This window comes from Euprymna scolopes, chromosome 30, assembly GCF_053919585.1.
Source record: "Euprymna scolopes isolate OS-2025 chromosome 30, ASM5391958v1, whole genome shotgun sequence".
Lineage (NCBI taxonomy): Eukaryota > Metazoa > Mollusca > Cephalopoda > Sepiida > Sepiolidae > Euprymna > Euprymna scolopes.
In genome coordinates, this window is record NC_136511.1 from 30140628 (window position 1) to 30158497 (window position 17870).

Genomic DNA, 17870 nt, shown 5'->3' on the forward strand with positions numbered 1-17870 from the left:
TTAATTAAAATGAATGTTTAAAAGAATATGCAAATTAACTAGATCTTTTTGCAGATGACTGCAATTCCATGACCCATATATCACAAAGTTGTATTTTCTTTTTAAGTAAATATGAAAAGGATTTTTAATATGAATATCAATACATATAAAAAAAAATTTATAGGAGTGTATAGATTTAAAATCTGTATATTTTATGAGCAAGCTCATTTCTTTGGCTTTGAAAATAAACCCCACAAATTAGGGAGGGGGGGGGATTAATTTTTTTTTTTTTTTTTTTTTTTTTTTTTTTTTAAATAGAACAAAAAAATTCTCTTTGATTGACAAATATTTTCAGTACATCATTAGCTGAAAACACTTTTCTCCGATTCTTAAATGCTTATTCATTGAAAACTTATTTAATGAGTAACACTTGATTGGCTTTTATGGATTGCAATTTAGTATGTCTATTAGTGCAGGTATTTATTGTTTGGATTATTCGTGTTATTTATTGATGAATTTGCTTCTCTGGAATTTAATCTTTTAACAGTAAATGTTTTTTCTTGTTTTTGCCAATGATTTTCCCCCCATCCCCAGTTTTAAACTGGATCCGATTAAAATATTCAAACTGATTTATAATCTCTGCAAATTATTGATGAAAGCACAAAGGTTAAAAAGTGATGCATTTGTAAATCTTCTAATCCCGTACATGTGTTAAGTATTTTGTATGACAACTTACCTTTCAAAATCCCATCCTAAGCTGGAGTCAATCTCATGTTGTTTTTCTTTTTAATTAAAATAATTTTTTTTTTTTTAAAGATTATTTGGTCGTTTTAACTTCTGGTTTCTGCTCTGCAGATGGGGCAACAGTGACAAGCAAGATATGGCTTTCACCACTAAGGGTCTACTATTTGGGACCGTGCCTAGAATAAATTAACAAGATGTTAGTTTACATTGCATTTGAACTTCTACATATTAGTACAGTCAGGGAAGCAAGTAGCAGGGAGGAAATTACAAAGTCTAGCTGTTTGAGGGAAGAAACTGTTAAAGTAGAAGGCTTTGTGGCATTTGGGAATCTTAACAGTGAAGGGGTGAGATTTTGTTGCTAAATGGGTTGGGGAAATGTATGTCAAGGGGGCACAAATGCAAGGAATCCATCATAGCACATTCCATTAAAATATTTGTAAGACAGGCACAAAGATGCAACATTTTAATTAAGGGACAGAGGTTGGAGCTTTGTTGACAAAATGTGACCTATTAGATTCAAGACTTTTTTTTTTGGACCCTATCCAAGAGGAAGAGACTAGTGGTAGATGCACCAGCCCAGATGTGGCAACACTATTGCATGCATGGACGAATGGTGGCCTTGTAGAGGTACATGATACAGGTGTGAGTAGTCTTCTAGCATGTGATGGAAACCACCTTCTTTGCAGCAGCCTTTGCAATGTCCTCAATGTATTTGTTCATATTTCGCTGAATATGATATTCTATGTCTGTTAGATCTGTCAATTATCCTCAATAAATTGTAACCATTTTTGTAAATTGGAGGGTCAGTTGGACAAAAGTATTAATATAAAAATAGTAGCGTTTGTACATTAATGTGTACGTGTTTGTTTATTAAATCGAGATCATCCCCCCACCCCTCATCTTAACCTGAATATTTTTCGTCACCTAATTTCTTTGTGTACAAGCTGATAATTGGTCTAACATTGTACTTTGGATTTTCTTTTATTATTCAAAACGATACTTTTGAAAAATATTCAATAAAAACTGACCTCAGCATTCTATTGACTCTATACTAAACAGACAAGTGTTTTCTTGTATCTTTTTTCAACAGGTATTAAACTATAACAATAGTTGTTGAAACATTCACCTGCACAGTTACACAATTGTTTTTTTTTATTTTTATTTATTTTTTTACTGTACTTGAAAACCTATTGAACCCTATAAGTATTTTATTCATTAAAAAGGAAAATGTCTCTTTTGTGCAATTCAAAAGAATTATCTCCCTTGCTTTTAATTATTGCTAAAATTTGGGGTCCGTATTAAAATGAAATATCAATGTCATGAAGTATATTGGTCATAATTTTTTTCTTCTCTTTCATATAAAGTCATCAGATTATGGTAATTTATCATTGCTGATGAAATGTGCATAAGCAGAAAAAAGGGTGATATGCTGTAAAGAGTTGGGTTTTTTCTTTTTTTTTCTTACAGTTGGATTTTCTCTGTTTATTTGTAATACTTGTAATTATTTCACTAAACCGGATATTCTTCTATCCTCTCTCTCATATATATATATATATATATATATATATATATACAGGGTGGAACGCTGAAGTTGTAGCCTAAAAGAAAACAACACTACAGCTTTATTTCAAAACTTTTATTGAAAAAAATCAATTCAGGTAACTTGATTATGTAGTGGAGCTGACATCTATTCAATGTAACCGCCTTCAGCCTCAATCATTGCCTTGATACGGGTCTGGAATTGGGAGCATTCCTTTTTCACAAGCACCGGTGGAAGCTTGATGAATGCTTGGCAGATGGCGGCGATCAGGCTGGCTTTGGTGTTGAGAGGTCATGTTGGTGATGTTCTTGACATATAACCAAACAAAGTAGTTCAGTTTTGGAGAGGAGGGGTACCAGTGAGAGAAGGGTACAAAGTCGTAGCACTCCTGAAGTCAAGCTTGGGTCTCTTTGGACTTGTGGGCTAGCACCGAATCCTGCTACTATGCCCAGGGTCTGCCAGTGGCCACCTGATTGCACCACGGGATTAGCACACTCTTCAACACATCCAAGTACACTTTGGTGTTGACTTTTAGGAAGGTATGAGGTAACATGATGTGGCCCTCACTTGAAACCACACTAAAGATCATAACCGTGGCTGGAAACTTTTTCATCATCCTTGGCACGTCCCTGTTATTCGTGGCAATCCAGCAATGCATTTTGAGGGTGCTGGCAATGGTCTTGTCATAATTTGGATCACTTGAGAGTATGAGTTGTACAGTGGCGCATCTTTGATCTCGCTTGTTGAACATTGTTTCACTTTCAGACATGATAGAAGACTCCTATCGCTCTTGGAATTTATACACAACTGGCCAACAAGTAGATGGTCTGCAACAAAAAAAAAGAACGGTTTCCATCAAACGGAAATGAAATCATTTCTTTTCTAGAGCGACAGTTTTATCGTTCCTTCCTGTATAAACATCAGAAACTTAAAGCTCTACATCTGTATTGAGCACTTGCAAAAAGTTTTTTTTTTTTTTTTTTTAGTTCTGTATATATTTGTACTTAATATATGGTTTGTATTTAGGCAGCATTTTTCATTTAGACAAACATTGTTAAAAATAAGTTTTTTTTTTTTTTTTTTTTTTTTTTTAAATTAAAGGTATAATTAAACAAAAGCTCTTATTTTTAACAATGTTTGCCTTTGTAATCCCTTTATATATATATATATATATATATATATATATATATATATATATGATCTTATTGGTATCCTTACCCATTTCTTGCAACAATACTCAATGTGGAACTTAGTAAAATCATTAATATTTTGTTTGATAACTATTACCAAAGGCAATAGAAGTTACTTTACTATCTACCTGCCTACGTTTGGTGTCTTAACATATTTTAAAGCATTTTTATTGCATTTGAATAATTTATACTAATTTCATTGCATTAGTTTCATTTCAAAGATGCCATAAGCAAATGAACCCTAAGTTAGCTTTGGAATTTTTGTTTGTCTTTTATAGTGGAAAAACAAATAACTGTTCTAAACGCCTTAACTTTTCTTCAGACTTTCTAGATTATTGGCAAACGACTGTCAACCATCTTTGTTTTTCAGTCAAATTTAATGTGTTTGACAAACTTTTAATTGAAATAAAAGATGCTTTAAAATATTTCAAAATTAGATGAGTAACTTTTATTACCTTTAGTAACGGTTATTTAATGACTGTTTATATTTTGTACTTTGTTATTCTTGACAATTGTTGAAAGCTGAATGTTAGTTGGTTAAATACAAGAATTACTTTGCAGTTTTCGCATTTATTACTAAAGATAGGGGGGGGGGAACAGCAAAAAACTTAATGTTTATTTTTAAATTATACATTTTTTATGACAAATGTAATTATCATCAACAGGTTTATTCTTGTCAGCAAAAACAAATTTAATTTTTAAAATAAATTATATATTTAAAATAAAGTTATGTTAGAGATAAATATACTAACAGACTCCCCAGCATTACCCGGTTGTAAAATATTTTTAAATATATATATTATTTTAATTGGAATTCATTGAGATGAGAATTATTTATTAATTTATTTATTGCAGACTATTATCCTCATGTTCTTTTTGGTCGTTGTTCCACGACATTTCGGCCAACTATTCCTCTGGCCTTCGTCAGGTGGTAACTGCAACAGAATAGGAACTCAATCTCCTAACTGCATTCTCAGCAATTACTGCCTTCCTTTGGGGCCCATGGCGCAGTGGATAGACATTGAATCTATGGTTCCAAGTGACCATTGTTTGAAGATAGCGGTTTCTATTCTACCCAAAGCCGGCCAGAGGCTTACTTGGCCAAAACGTGGTGAGACGACAACAACTATGGAAGGCAGTAATTGCTGAGAATGCAGTTAGGAGATTTGGAATTTCTATCCCATCGCGGTTACCACCTGATCAAGGCCAGAGGAATAGTTGGCTGAAACGTTGTGAAACAACCAAAAAGATAAGGATAATAGTCCACAATAAATAAAATTAATGCTTAAATATATTTTAATTAATGCAAATTTCGTATTTATTACAGAGCCAATTCTATATTTATTATTATATTGTACCCAATATATAGTAATAATTTCAAAAGTAAAAAAAAAAACAAACAAAAAAAAAAGATTTGTGTGCCATCAGCTAAAATTGAAATCAAAATGATTAGCTCTCTAGCATTATTGGCTACCATCTAAACTAATAGTTCTCAACCTTTTTTTAATCATGACTTTCTTTTCTTCTTAATGTATTTTGGTGAACCCTTATAGCTTATTTTATTTTTCAGTAATGTAAAGAAAACCAAAGAATATATATCAAGTTTATCTTGAAGGAAGACTGAACCGATATTAACGTTACATGTAGCATGGGGGCCACATGAGCCTCAGTTGAGAACCATTGATCTAAACTAAGGTCACGTTCTTATCAAAACTTAAGACCAATTTAAATGTATATTTGCACATGCATAAAAGATATGCATTAATTTGACTTGTGTTTGTCGGGTTCAATTTTCCAATTTTGACCCCTTAAGAGTTAGCAATTTTGACCCCTTAAGAGTTAGCAATTTTGACCCCTTAAGAGTTAGCAATTTTGACCCCTTAAGAGTTAGCAATTTTGACCCCTTAAGAGTTAGCAATTTTGACCCCTGAGCAACAATAGAATAATGAATATGAAATCTGCATGAATTAAAGATATTTCAATCCCGGGGCACACTGGGAGGATGGAGGTGGGCATTACAATATATTAGGTACAATAGAATAATCAAGAGAGAATTGGTTCTGTAATAAAAAATACAAAATCCAGATATATTAAAATGTCATATTTAAGCGTATCTTATAACCGAGCACAATCAGATGGCCTTTTAGTATCTATTTAAAATAGAAGTTTACATCAATAGGAAAACAGAATGTTTGTTGATATTTTTAGAGCTTTGTAGAACAAGGATTCATTAGTTGAGATATCAAAGAAGTCGAAATGAATGATTTAAGGGCAGTGAATTATCCACAGTTTTGAAAAATTGTCAAAACTTTCCCATTTAATTTCATTTGATTAAAATCTAATTTTATTAAAGTCAATATTCATTAAATGTTCACAATATTAAAACAAGTTTATGCATTTGTTTTTGATGTGCAGACAATGATAAAAAGTTAACGAGTTGTGGGTCTGTTTGTTCATGTCTGTACGCACGAGTTGAGATAGCAACTCCAAGCCTAACAGAATGGGCAAAATGGAAAGATGGACAGAGATCAACACAGATCTCAAAAATACAGACAGTTACTACAGATCTTAGATCTTATTACTTTTGTGGATTTTGTCTTAACTGTTTTTTGGTCTCCCGTTTGTCTGTTAGCACTTCTCTCAATAACCATGCCTTGGATTTTTAAAAATTTTACACAAACATTAGTCATGGTGAAAGTAAATTTTTCACTGGTGAAGAGGGGACCTTGCATTGCTCGGATTGTTGAACAAAAATCTCTGGCCTTACATGGGCTTGAGGTGTACCCAAAAGGGCAATTTCAAATAAATTTAGAAAATCCTCTGATTGGTCCAAAATATGCCTTTATCATTTTCAGGTGGATGCATGCGCAAATTCAGGTTAAAATTTTTATTTTGGACACCAAAGAGTAAATTTTGTAGGCTCTAAAAGTACTACACACTTTTTAATTCTGTTTTTTGTCCGTGCTCCTGAGCATTGCTAGGTAGTTGTGCTAGCTCAATATATTACAGTTTAAATTCTTTTAGAATTCATCTAAATTTCTTTTAAAATTTGTTTCAGATTCTCCTGTTATGATGTCAGCACCACCCATGGCTATGAAGGGTGCTCCACCCCCAGGATCATTTGGTCAACCTCCTAATCCACCGCCACCGCACTTCCAGTCAAGAGTACCAGCACCTGGTGGCGGTGGTGGTTTCCAACCTCCACCAATGATGCAGTCACAACAGCAGCCACCGCAGTGGAGGGGTTCACAGGCTCCACCTCAACAGATATCAAATAACTTTAATGGACATAATAATGCACCACCATCAGGACTGAATTCTATGAACATAGCTCCCCCAATGGGGGTTGGTGGACCGCCTAGAAATTCATTAGGTCAACTAAATAACACTCAGTCTAACATTCAACCTACATTACATCAGGGATCACCTGGCCCCAGAATGTTTGCCCCTCCTCCTTCTTCTGTTGGTCCCCCTCCTCCTTCTGTTGGTCCCCCTCCTCCTTCTATTGGTCACCCTCCTTCTTCATCTGTTGGTCTCCCTCCTTCGTCAATGTCAACACCCCTTCTCAACGGACCGAGCGGTATGCCTCCTCAGTCTGTACCCCTTTATGCCAATACTTCTGCTACAATGGTGACGTCCCAGCCACCTCACCTGATGGGTACGAGACAGCAGCAACAACAACCACCATCCTCTCCACCACAGATGCAACAACAGATACCCTCACAACAATCACCCCCACGTATGATGCAACCGCAACAACAACAATCGCCTCCACGCATGATGTTACATCAGCAACAGCCACCACCACCCTCACAACAACAGCAGCAGCAGCAACCACTACCACCACAGCAGCAACAAATGTATAATGTAAGAGCTCCTCCTCCTGGGGGCACAATGGGTGTCGGCCCACCTCCTATGAACAGAAGTCCTCGACCTCCAATGCCAGGTCCTGGTATAGGAGGTATTGGCCCACCGCCGAGAGGACCGGATCCCCAGTTCCGAAACAGCCCTGGACCGAATCCACCTAGCATGGAACCGGCAGCAAACTTTACGCAAGGTCAGTCAGCAACAAGTCCTTGATTACATAATTAAAACTTTTTTTTCTTTTTATTTTTTATTTATTTATTTATTTTTTTTTTTTTTTTTGAAAGAATTTCATTTATTCATTTTTGATTACTTGGTTTTTGTTTTAATTTTTATTTGTTTAAATTTCAGAAAACAAATTTTGTTCTGGGGCTAAAAATTCTTTGCTTTTTTTTTTTTTTTCTTTTTTGAAATTGTAATCTGATTGTACAATGAGAACATTTCATGTAGAATGAAACCTGAAATTTTTGTTTTTACAAGAGAAATTCTATATTTCTTGTCTATGGTACCATAAAAAACAAAACAAAAAAAAACATCTGATCCAATCATAAACTTTTAATCACATGAAATATTTAAAATCTAGGTTTGATAATTTGTACAAGGTGCTTTCGATAAGTTTCCAGTCTTTTTTTTTTTTTTTTTTGTATGGGCACTTTTATTGATTGTGCAAATATGAAACTCCAATCCCCTTCAAAGTAATCTTCTCCGGTTGCAATGCACTTGTTGTACTGTTTCAACAGCTTCTGGAAGGCCCCGCGAAAGTCTTTTGTGAGCAAATCAATGACCTTTGTCACACCCTCTTCCATCTCCTCAATTGTCTCATAACAAGAGCCTCTAAGGTTTTCCTAGAACTTGGGGAATAACAAAAAGTCACAGGGAGCAAGACCTGGACTATAGGGAGGGTGAGGAACTATCTTAATACTCATCTTGGTCATGACATCTTTCTTTCTGATCTTCTCTGAATACCTTTGGGACAAACTTTGCGCAAATCATTTTCAGTTCATCACGAATAATTGTGTATAGTTCTCACACTGACATCAAACTATGTACTAATTGTCTCTATAGACATACGACTGTCCTTATCCATGAAATTCTTTATTTGGCCAATCAACTTCCTTACTTCTACACTTCTCATCATCTCTCACAAAAGTCTGGAAACTTATTGAAGGCACCTCATATATTTGATGACTATTCTGTTCTTGCTTTGTTAGATTCATAACATTATAGCTGATGTGATCCCCGACTTCATGTTAGGGTTGCAAAGTCAGCGGTTTTGGAAGGAGTCTGAATCAGACTCGTAAGAATGCTATGAGTCAGAGTTGGATTTCTTAATCTCCAACCAGTTAATAAGCAGTTTAAATAGGAATCAAAATTTTTGGAATCGTTGGAGTTAAACTTTACAGCTTCTGAATGCTTCAGGTGCATCTTTTCAAACTTGACAAAATCTTGTAAAATTTGAGTATCTTCCATATATTATTTCATTTACTATTTTATCCCGAGTTTTATTTTCACAATCTTTCGATTCATCTGACCTCTGACCTTCTTCAGATGTATCTTGTTGAACTCGGGGAATTTTTCTGTTTAATTTGATTTTTGAGTTTGACAAACAGTCGGAGCTTACATTGCATGAAACATTTGTGAAGTTAACAATCAAGATGAAAACCGTAGTCAAAAGAAACCAAATACAAATGATTAATCCTCATTATAAAAATTTGGAAAGTTTAAAATCTTTATATCAAACTTTGGTATTTGTACAGAATTTTGAATTGAACCATTTATTTAACCCACAATAGTAAGTTGTCCTCATTCTGTCAACCATGATCAGGTAGAAATGGTAGTTTCTGTTATTGTTGATTATCACCACATACAGCAAAGATGAAACTTTGAGAAGACTGTCATTTAGAACACTTTCAATCATGCCAGTTTTGTATGCATTTAGGAGCCTTAAATCCAATATATTTTGGATGCTTCATAAACTTTATTTTTAATGCTTGGCTCATATAAACATAAATATTTATGATGGTTTTATAAATAAATACATGGTACCCTGCCTCTAACAAACATTGATCCATCTTCATGGAGGAAACTGTCAAGGACAGGAAGACGTGGAGAGGTGCAGCATACCATGGCACTGTGGATTTTGAGGAGAAGAGGAGAGAGAATGAAAAAGCTAGAAGAGTGATCACCTCTCCCTGCGAAAAGGGTCCATGGCTCTTTCATCATAGACTCAGACTTAAATCACATCATACATAAACATCCACCTCAAAAATAGGAGACTAGTGATAAACGACGGGACCCAATACTTGGACACGAGTGATAGCCAACGATAATGACATGCATGTAATAATCTTGTGTAAAAAATTAAATTAAATAAAAAAAACCAAAAAAACATGAAAAGCTGTTTGAAGCATTAGTCTGATATTTCAGCTAGAAAATATGGTTCTTGTCCATAATTTCCTCAACATAAAAAAAAGAAAAATCTGTATGATGCTGTAACAGTGACGAAATGGAAATATCATATTCTAAAACTCGCGTAAATTGATGAAGTAGTTTTATTTTTAAATAGGAAAATCAAATTTTAGGAGTATTTGAGTGTCTGGCTTGCTTGCTATTTTGAGAAAATGTTTAAAAAAAAAAAAAAAAAACCCCAAAAAACAAAAACAACTCAATTCATAGTACTGCTAGTGGAATGAGGTGATGACTAGCTTTGGTTGATTGTAAAATATGCTTAAATATATTTTAATTCATGCAAATTTCATATTTATTATTACAGACCCAATTCTTTATTGAATATTATCTCTATCTCTCATATATATATATATATATATATATATATATATAGTAGTGATTTCAAGAGTAGAAAAAATGACTTGTGCGCCATCAGCTAGAATTGAAATCAAAACATTTAGTACTCCAGCCATGTTCCCTACCATTTGAGCCATATGAAAGGTTTAAAATTAAACTACTAGGGGCGGGCAATAAGTAATGCCCCTGACCCACTTCCCATAGCAGTAGAGCAACGAAACTTGGCACAGTTATTAGTCTTTCTCTACATAGGAACCACCCAGAGTTATGCATTTCTCCCATCGTTTGATGCAGCTCTGGAGACTGTTTTTGTAGAACACCGCAGGTTGGTCCTCCAACCACGACGTGACTTCAGAAATCAAGGCTGCATCATCTGGGCAACGCTTTCCTTTCAAAAACAACTTCATGGCTGGAAAGAGGTTAGTCAGAGGGTGCAAGGTCAGAAGAGTAGGGACGATGGGGAAGGATTTCATAACCACATGCTCGTGCTTCTAATCTGGCGACATGCGAGTTGTGGACCGGAGCGTTGTCCTGCAGGAGGAGGGTACCTTTGTGGATTTTGCTCCGCCTCTTGATTTTAATATCTTCCCTTAATTTCTTCAAAAGTGAAGCATAATAGGCTCCTGTAATTGTGGTACCCTTTGCCAGGAAATCTGTCATCACTACTCCGTCTTGGTTCCAGAAGACTGTGAGCATAACCTTGCCAGCGGAGGGCGTCACCCTTGCCTTCTTTGGAGGTGGTTGGTCCAAGTGCTTCCACTGCATTGACTGGGCTTTGGTTTCTGGATCATAGTGATGGACCCAGGTTCTATCCTGTGTAATCAGTCTTTTGAAAAACTTTGACTCATCTTCTTAGCACATCTCCAAATTCATCCTCGAGCACTCAACTCGTTCTCGCTTCTGGAATGGTGTGAGCAACCTGGGAATCCATCTGGCAGACACCTTATGCGAATGGCCATGAATGATAGTTTCCACAGACCCTGTACTAATCTTGATATCTTGGGCTATTTGGCCAATAGTAATGTGCCGATCTTCCAAAATGGCAGCCTCAACTTCACGGACAGATGCCTCATCAATGGCAGACCAGTTCTGGGAGCGGTTTCCAGACTTCCGGCCATGTTCGAATTTACAATGCCAGCATTTTACAAGATCATATGATGGGGCATTATCACCATAAGTTTCTTTCATTTCATCAAAAGTGTCCTGTGGTGTGCGTCCTTTCAAATATAAAAACAGGATCACTGCTCGACATTCAACAGGCTCCATTTCACACCTGACTCAGTTCAAACACCTGTAAAACAAAAACCACAATTAGTTCAGAGCTGTAATTTGACACATAACCCGTAGATAGAAATCATTGCACATGCAAAATTTCAGCTAGATTTGCACATTCACAAAAATACCTAAAATGGCCATTTGCATTTCAACTTGCTGACATGTTTCTGTATTCGTTTATCATCCATTTAAATGATTTTACTCATTATAGACCATCCTTAGTGTATGATTACTATTTCCTATTAATTTCAATGTTATGTGACCAATCTTGTAAGACTTTATCGGTTAAGTATTTAGACATACATCTGCATCTTCTGTTTTATTTATATAGATTTTTTTTATAAAGAAAATCACTTTTAAGCGATTAATAGAAATTTGTAGGAATTACAACATAAATCGATGAATTGAGTTATTTCCCTTCGTTTTTTTTTTTTTTTGGTCCCCCCTCCCCTGACACCCTGACAAAAGAACCATGGACCTGTAAATTTTTTTTTTTTTTTTTACACAGTGATCACCACTTATCAAGGCCCGGAAGCCACTCAGGGATAAGGGTTATTGCAAGTACATTACGTTAGTGTGGAGATTTGATGAACTGTTTACTTAAGGGGGCGGTTCATTAGGAATTTGTTAACGTTGGACTTAAAGACATCCAAGTTGTAGTCCGCACTTTTCTCAATAACTATGCCTTGAAATTTTTTTAAATTTTGCACAAACATAAAACATGAGTAAAAAAAAAGTAACAGAACGGATTTTCTGGGAAAGCTACAGTTGCCCCACCTAGGGGTTCCTTTCGGGTTAAAATGGCTAAAATTGACACTTTTGAGCTTATTAAAAAAAAAATTGATACCTTGGATTTTTATAAAATTTTCTGAAAAGTTGTAACTGATTTCTATATAATTAGGTATCCCAAACCAAAATTTTATTTTCATTATATCTAAAAAAAAAATTGTGGTCATATAGATTTTTTGTAAACCATAAACAAAAGTACCAAATTTATTTTGGTAGCTCAATTAGCCATCAAATTATGATCGTTCAAAGTTTGTCGGAAAGTTGAAAATTTCATTGTCCAGAAGCCAAATTTCATAGTATATAACTAAAAATGTAAACTACTAACAAGTGAAAAATTCTTATAAATGTAATGTCGTCTTGTTGTAAATGAAACTTAATACTAATGAAAGCAATAATTATTAGATGAAACCAACCTAAACACTACCAACGGGGGAAAAGTGCAAATATTGACATGGAAATGCAACTTTGACTGTTCATATTAATTTCATTTCAATCTTCTTAGTATGATTCATAACACATTAGAGATGAAGATAACTTTTTCTTTTAATTATAAATTGATAAAACCACTCAATTGTGGACCATGTAAAAGCAGTCGAACAGACAATTTGGTAAAAAGGGTTTAAAAAAAAAAAATGCGTCAAAAGTATACGTTACTGAAATTGCTGTAAAAATGTAACCATTGGAGGTAGAAGCTTAAAATTTGCAACTTTACTAATTTTTGAGTGAGGAATTAAAAAAAAAAAATGTTTGCCTTGTTTCTAATAACAAAATTTTTTGCCACAAATATTTTTACTTTGGGGAATTTAAACTCCCCAAAAAAGGACTGACAAATTAAGATTTAGAAATTTGTTATACAAAAAGTCACAAGTCTTTTTTTTTTTTTTTTTTCAAGCATTGAAAAACTTTCAACTTAAGACAAGTAAACAAGTAAGATATTTTATAGGCAGAGGTCTTACTACAATTCCTTTCCTTATTGATTTTTCTCTCAGAATTCTTTCATAAGCTTCCGCTATGGTAGATATATCAAGAACACTCCAAATCCTACCATCACTTCAAAACCCCATCTATAAACAAATGGTGACTCTACCTGTGCAATGTCATCTGACAAAGGCCATAAAAAAATCTTTTGGTTTGCGATAAAAATTTTTATTACCGTACTGGATGCAGATATAACCTCAATGACTTGGCCAATGTAAAAGTTGGTGTCATAGTAGACAGCAACCCATTGTTCTTGATGCTCATAACTGAAGATATCCTGAGATGGTTCTTCATCACAACTGCAGGAGTTATCTGAATGTTCAGCAGATTCACTAAGAGACTTTTTTTGTTGCTTTGGAAGTGGAAATGAATCAACTGGATTTCTTAGGTAGTCAGAGAAAGCAGCTTCCAGTTGAACTTTATTTCAACTGGTGTTCATTTTGACACTTAACGCAACCTTGAGATATCTGAGTTCAAATTTATCAAAAACACCTGATAGAACATATAGGTTTCAGGGGTATTTCTACAGTTTATCACCAAAAATGGAGACACTTTTTAAAATTTTTTTTGTGCACCTGCCGTTAAAATCAAAGAGAGAAATCAGTATTTTTAAACTATGACTGAAGAATGAAATAAATAACAAAAAAAAAAAATTAAACTAGATAATGTTTTTTTTTTTTTTTTTTTTTTCGGTTTCATTTAAATCAATTTTTTGTTGACCCTTCAAAATTGCTTTAATTAAAAAAAAAAAAAAAAAATATTTCATTAAAATCTATTTGTTCGGAAAAAAACCCCAAAAAACAAACTATTTTATAAAAATCCAATGTTGCTTTCATTACAAAATTGTTTTATTAAAATTATATTTTCTTATGCAAACTTTTCAATAAATGTTTTTACAATTTATATTTTGATAAATTTTTATACAGTAAATGTTTTGGTTTTTAAATGGCGCGCGCCCAGTTTAGACAATTATGAATATGTAATTTTCAATAAAAAAAAATGTATGCATACGTTTCATGAAAAACTTTCCTGTTTTCATTAAATCGAAACATTTTCAATTAAATAATTACGGAGATATGTTCTCTTTCACTTTCTTTATTTACTTTTTTTCATAGTTCTTTCTGAAAGTAATTAATATCTAGTTTAATTTTTTTATTTATTTACTTTGGTCATAGTTTAAAATACTGATTTCTCTCTTGCATTTTAATGACAGGTGCGCGAAAAAAAAAAATGGCGTCTCCATTTTCGGCGCTAAACTGTAGAAGTACCGTCTTGGGAATTATTAAACAAACAAAAAAAAAAAAAGAAAAGATTTTTACAGTGAAATTAATTTTTTCATTTATGCGCCACGTGCACGTAACCTAATTATATTTTCAGTTATTATTTAGTATAATTAAAAAATAATTTAACAAAATCTTCAAATTTATCAAAGACGCCCAATAGAACATAAACAAAAAAAGTGCACATTTTTACGTGAAATTAATTTTTTTTTATTTACACATGACTTGTTGCACATAACTTGAAACTTGGCTATATTTTGTTAATTTTTTTAAAAGTAATGTAAGTGGACAGTCTAATAATAAAAGAAAAAAATTAACAAAATGTTAGATATATCAAAAACGCCCAACAGAACATAAGAGAAATAAGTAAACAAAAGAATGAAGCACATTTTTTTAAATTAAAAATATTTTTCCGTTACAGTTACATGCAACTAAAAATGTTTCTTTTTGGTTTAAAATGTACCCAGTTTAATTTTTAAAAGCTATTTAACAATGCTGAAGGTTATCCAACTGAAAGAGGATAAAGCAAAGAACATGAAAGTTTGAAAGAAGATATAGAAAATAAACTGACATTATTTTGTAAATTGTAAATTTTCATTTCTTTTATTAACGTGCTTGTCGCATTAAAAATATTATTTTAAACAATAACTTTCTATAACTTTTAAATAAACAAAAACAAACTCACTTAAGAACTTTGATATATCCATAGTGAAACAAGTTGTTTGTTTACATTTTTGTTGAGTCATGCTGACAGTTGATTTTCATGATGATACTTAGTACTTTGATCACCTGGGATTAAGTTGTAAATCTCGATGTGTAGGTACAGTCACTTTTATTAATGGCGCTCCTTGATTTATGAGCGTAGTAATGACACCAAGACATTATTAAAGAGGAGATATTTCTCTACAAAATGGTGCGATTTTCGGAATATTTTCAATTGAATTTCTTTCATATTTCTTTCACTGAAGTTTTCTAGTTGGATTTTCTTTTTGTGAAAAACAACTTAACCCCCCCCCATTTTTAAGTTCACCATATTGATAAATTACCTTTTTTCTTTAAAATAGTACTATTTTTTATACCTAGCGACTCAAAATATCGTGTGCACCAAATTTGAAAAAGACAAACATTTTTTTTTGTGTAAAAAAAAAAAAAAAAAAAAAAAAAAAAATTTTTTAAATAAAGCAGCGTTCACCAAAATTAGTGACATAACTTGAAGTAACCTGGAAAACAAAACTATTAAAGACACAAGAAAAAGAATTATATATCTATAAAGCAAAAACATTAAATGTTATTTAAATCAAAACTTTATCAAAATAACCCAAAAAATAAATGAGATATCGCAAGGGAAATTTAACTTTATTTACCAGTTTTCGTACCCTAAATAGGCTAGTTTGGGATACCTAATATAATTTTATTTACCTATACTTCACGATAACTCTTGGGTGTGCCCCAGGAGCTCTTGTAGAGCTAATAAAAACAATCTATTTTTGGGACTATTTTACCATATTTGTCCAAAATTTGCTGCGCATGTCTATTTAGCAGTTTTGCATTGTGCTGAACTCAAATTTTAATATATTAAGCCCTTGGGGACTTTTGGGGCTAAATGGGGCGGGGTCAAATGATGGATTTAGTCATTTCTTTTTTTGCATGGTGCAGAACTCAAATTTACATATGTTAAGGCCTAGAACTGCACCATTTGTTCATTTTTTCACCAGGATTTGGCATCCCCCTGGGGACTTTTGGTGCTAAATGGGTGGGGGATGCTGAACTTATTAATTTTTTTATGCCTCGTTCACTGTGCACTCATGGGGGACCATGTATGCTTCACTTTTTTTTTTTTTTTTATATAAATGAAAGGCGTGACGGTCACTTCTCAGATACTCATAAAATTTGATCTTCTTATTGAAAAATAAAAGTACTTGATCAGTTTACATGAGTTTTAGAATCTGATATTTTCATTTCATTACATCATGCAGATTTTTCTTTGATTTTGTTTTTAATATAGGGATAATTTTGGACAACAAAATTTTAGAATTCGTTTTTAAGTAAAACATAATTCGCTTTCAACTAATGTTAAATACCTTTTTTTTTTTTTTTTTTTTTTATAGATTATTTAAAAAAATTCACTTCGTTTAAAAAAAAAGTTATTTAATATTTTGTTGTTATAATTTCTTTAAATTTATAAAACATGTATTCAACTTTTGACTTAATTGAAATACGTGGATTGACACTGTAAAATCTATGGTCTTATGATTGTGTACTTGTGTTCTATCAACCAATCATGTTTCTATTTGCATACAAACATAAAAAAACGCCAGAGCCTTTTAATAGTATATTGATGAGCTCCCATTTGAATTGTTCTCATTGTACAATTTTGCTTTGCATGGTTCAACCGGATGTTCTGTCTCAGTCTTGCACATTTACCATTCATTTAAAAAAAAATTATTTTATTTTTAAACCAAATCCAAAATATGAAAATAAAAAAAATGTTGAATATTCATAAAATGTCCATCCAAATTGCATCTGATAACTTATTTCAAATGAAAGTCTGATGGACAAAACTTGTAGAGGACACATAAAAATGATGACAACAAAATAAAAGGCAAACTTGCAAATATTTTCGAAATGTATTTGACTTTACTGCTGCTTACATTATCAATAAAATTCAAATTTATACTCAAAATAAATATTTTTGAATCATTGGTTTTATTTCATAAATTCTTTATTTAAAATTTTGATTAAATAATTTTTGATGAATTTTGTTTTATTTTAAAATCATATTTCTTTGTACAAAATATTTTCTTAAAGTTACTCAATCAACAATTGATTTACAGTTTACCATATTTTTTTTATATGAAACGTTAATATCAAAATATTCCATTGCTTATTTTAGAGTAAAAAAAAAAAACAATTTAAGATTATTATATAATGTTATTAAAAATGTTTTTCTTTTAATTGTTGAATATATTTTTTGATTATTTGATATGTTTAAAATGACTAATTTATACAAACAGCAAATTTTAGGATAGTTTTTTTTTTTTTTTTTTATAATGTGATTCTTTCTAAATAACATTTTCTTTAGTTTTCACAATTCTTAGTTTTAAAAAACCTAATTTTATTTAATTTTTAAAATAAAACTAGTTTATGCAATATATATTGGTGAAACTTGATTTAAATGTACGCTTAAAAAAAATCACACACACACACACACACACATATATATAAATTGGTTAAATACAATAAAAATTGCTGAAACTCTTTATTCCAGTGTGTTTGTAATGTGTATCTCCCTTCCAATGTCCTCCGCTAATTATAATTTAAGTACAGACTTTTGCCACTGGTGACATATTCACTCATAATACTTACCAAAGATGAGAAAATTGGAAAATTAATCAACATTTTCAGGAAGAAAATTTGTAAAAATAT

The 17870-nt window shown here is 32.5% G+C and overlaps 1 protein-coding gene across 6 annotated transcripts in view; it reads left to right on the forward strand.

The window, feature by feature from the left end:
• Positions 1-17870, forward strand: part of LOC145254555 (protein transport protein Sec24A-like) — a 192953-nt gene that overhangs the window by 76184 nt on the left and 98899 nt on the right. For all 6 annotated transcript variants that reach the window (XM_080113080.1, XM_080113081.1, XM_080113082.1 and 3 more), the window contains exon 2: positions 6512-7510. In XM_080113080.1, the coding sequence (XP_079969206.1) occupies positions 6512-7510 (999 nt within the window). The remainder of the gene's footprint in view (positions 1-6511; positions 7511-17870) is intronic.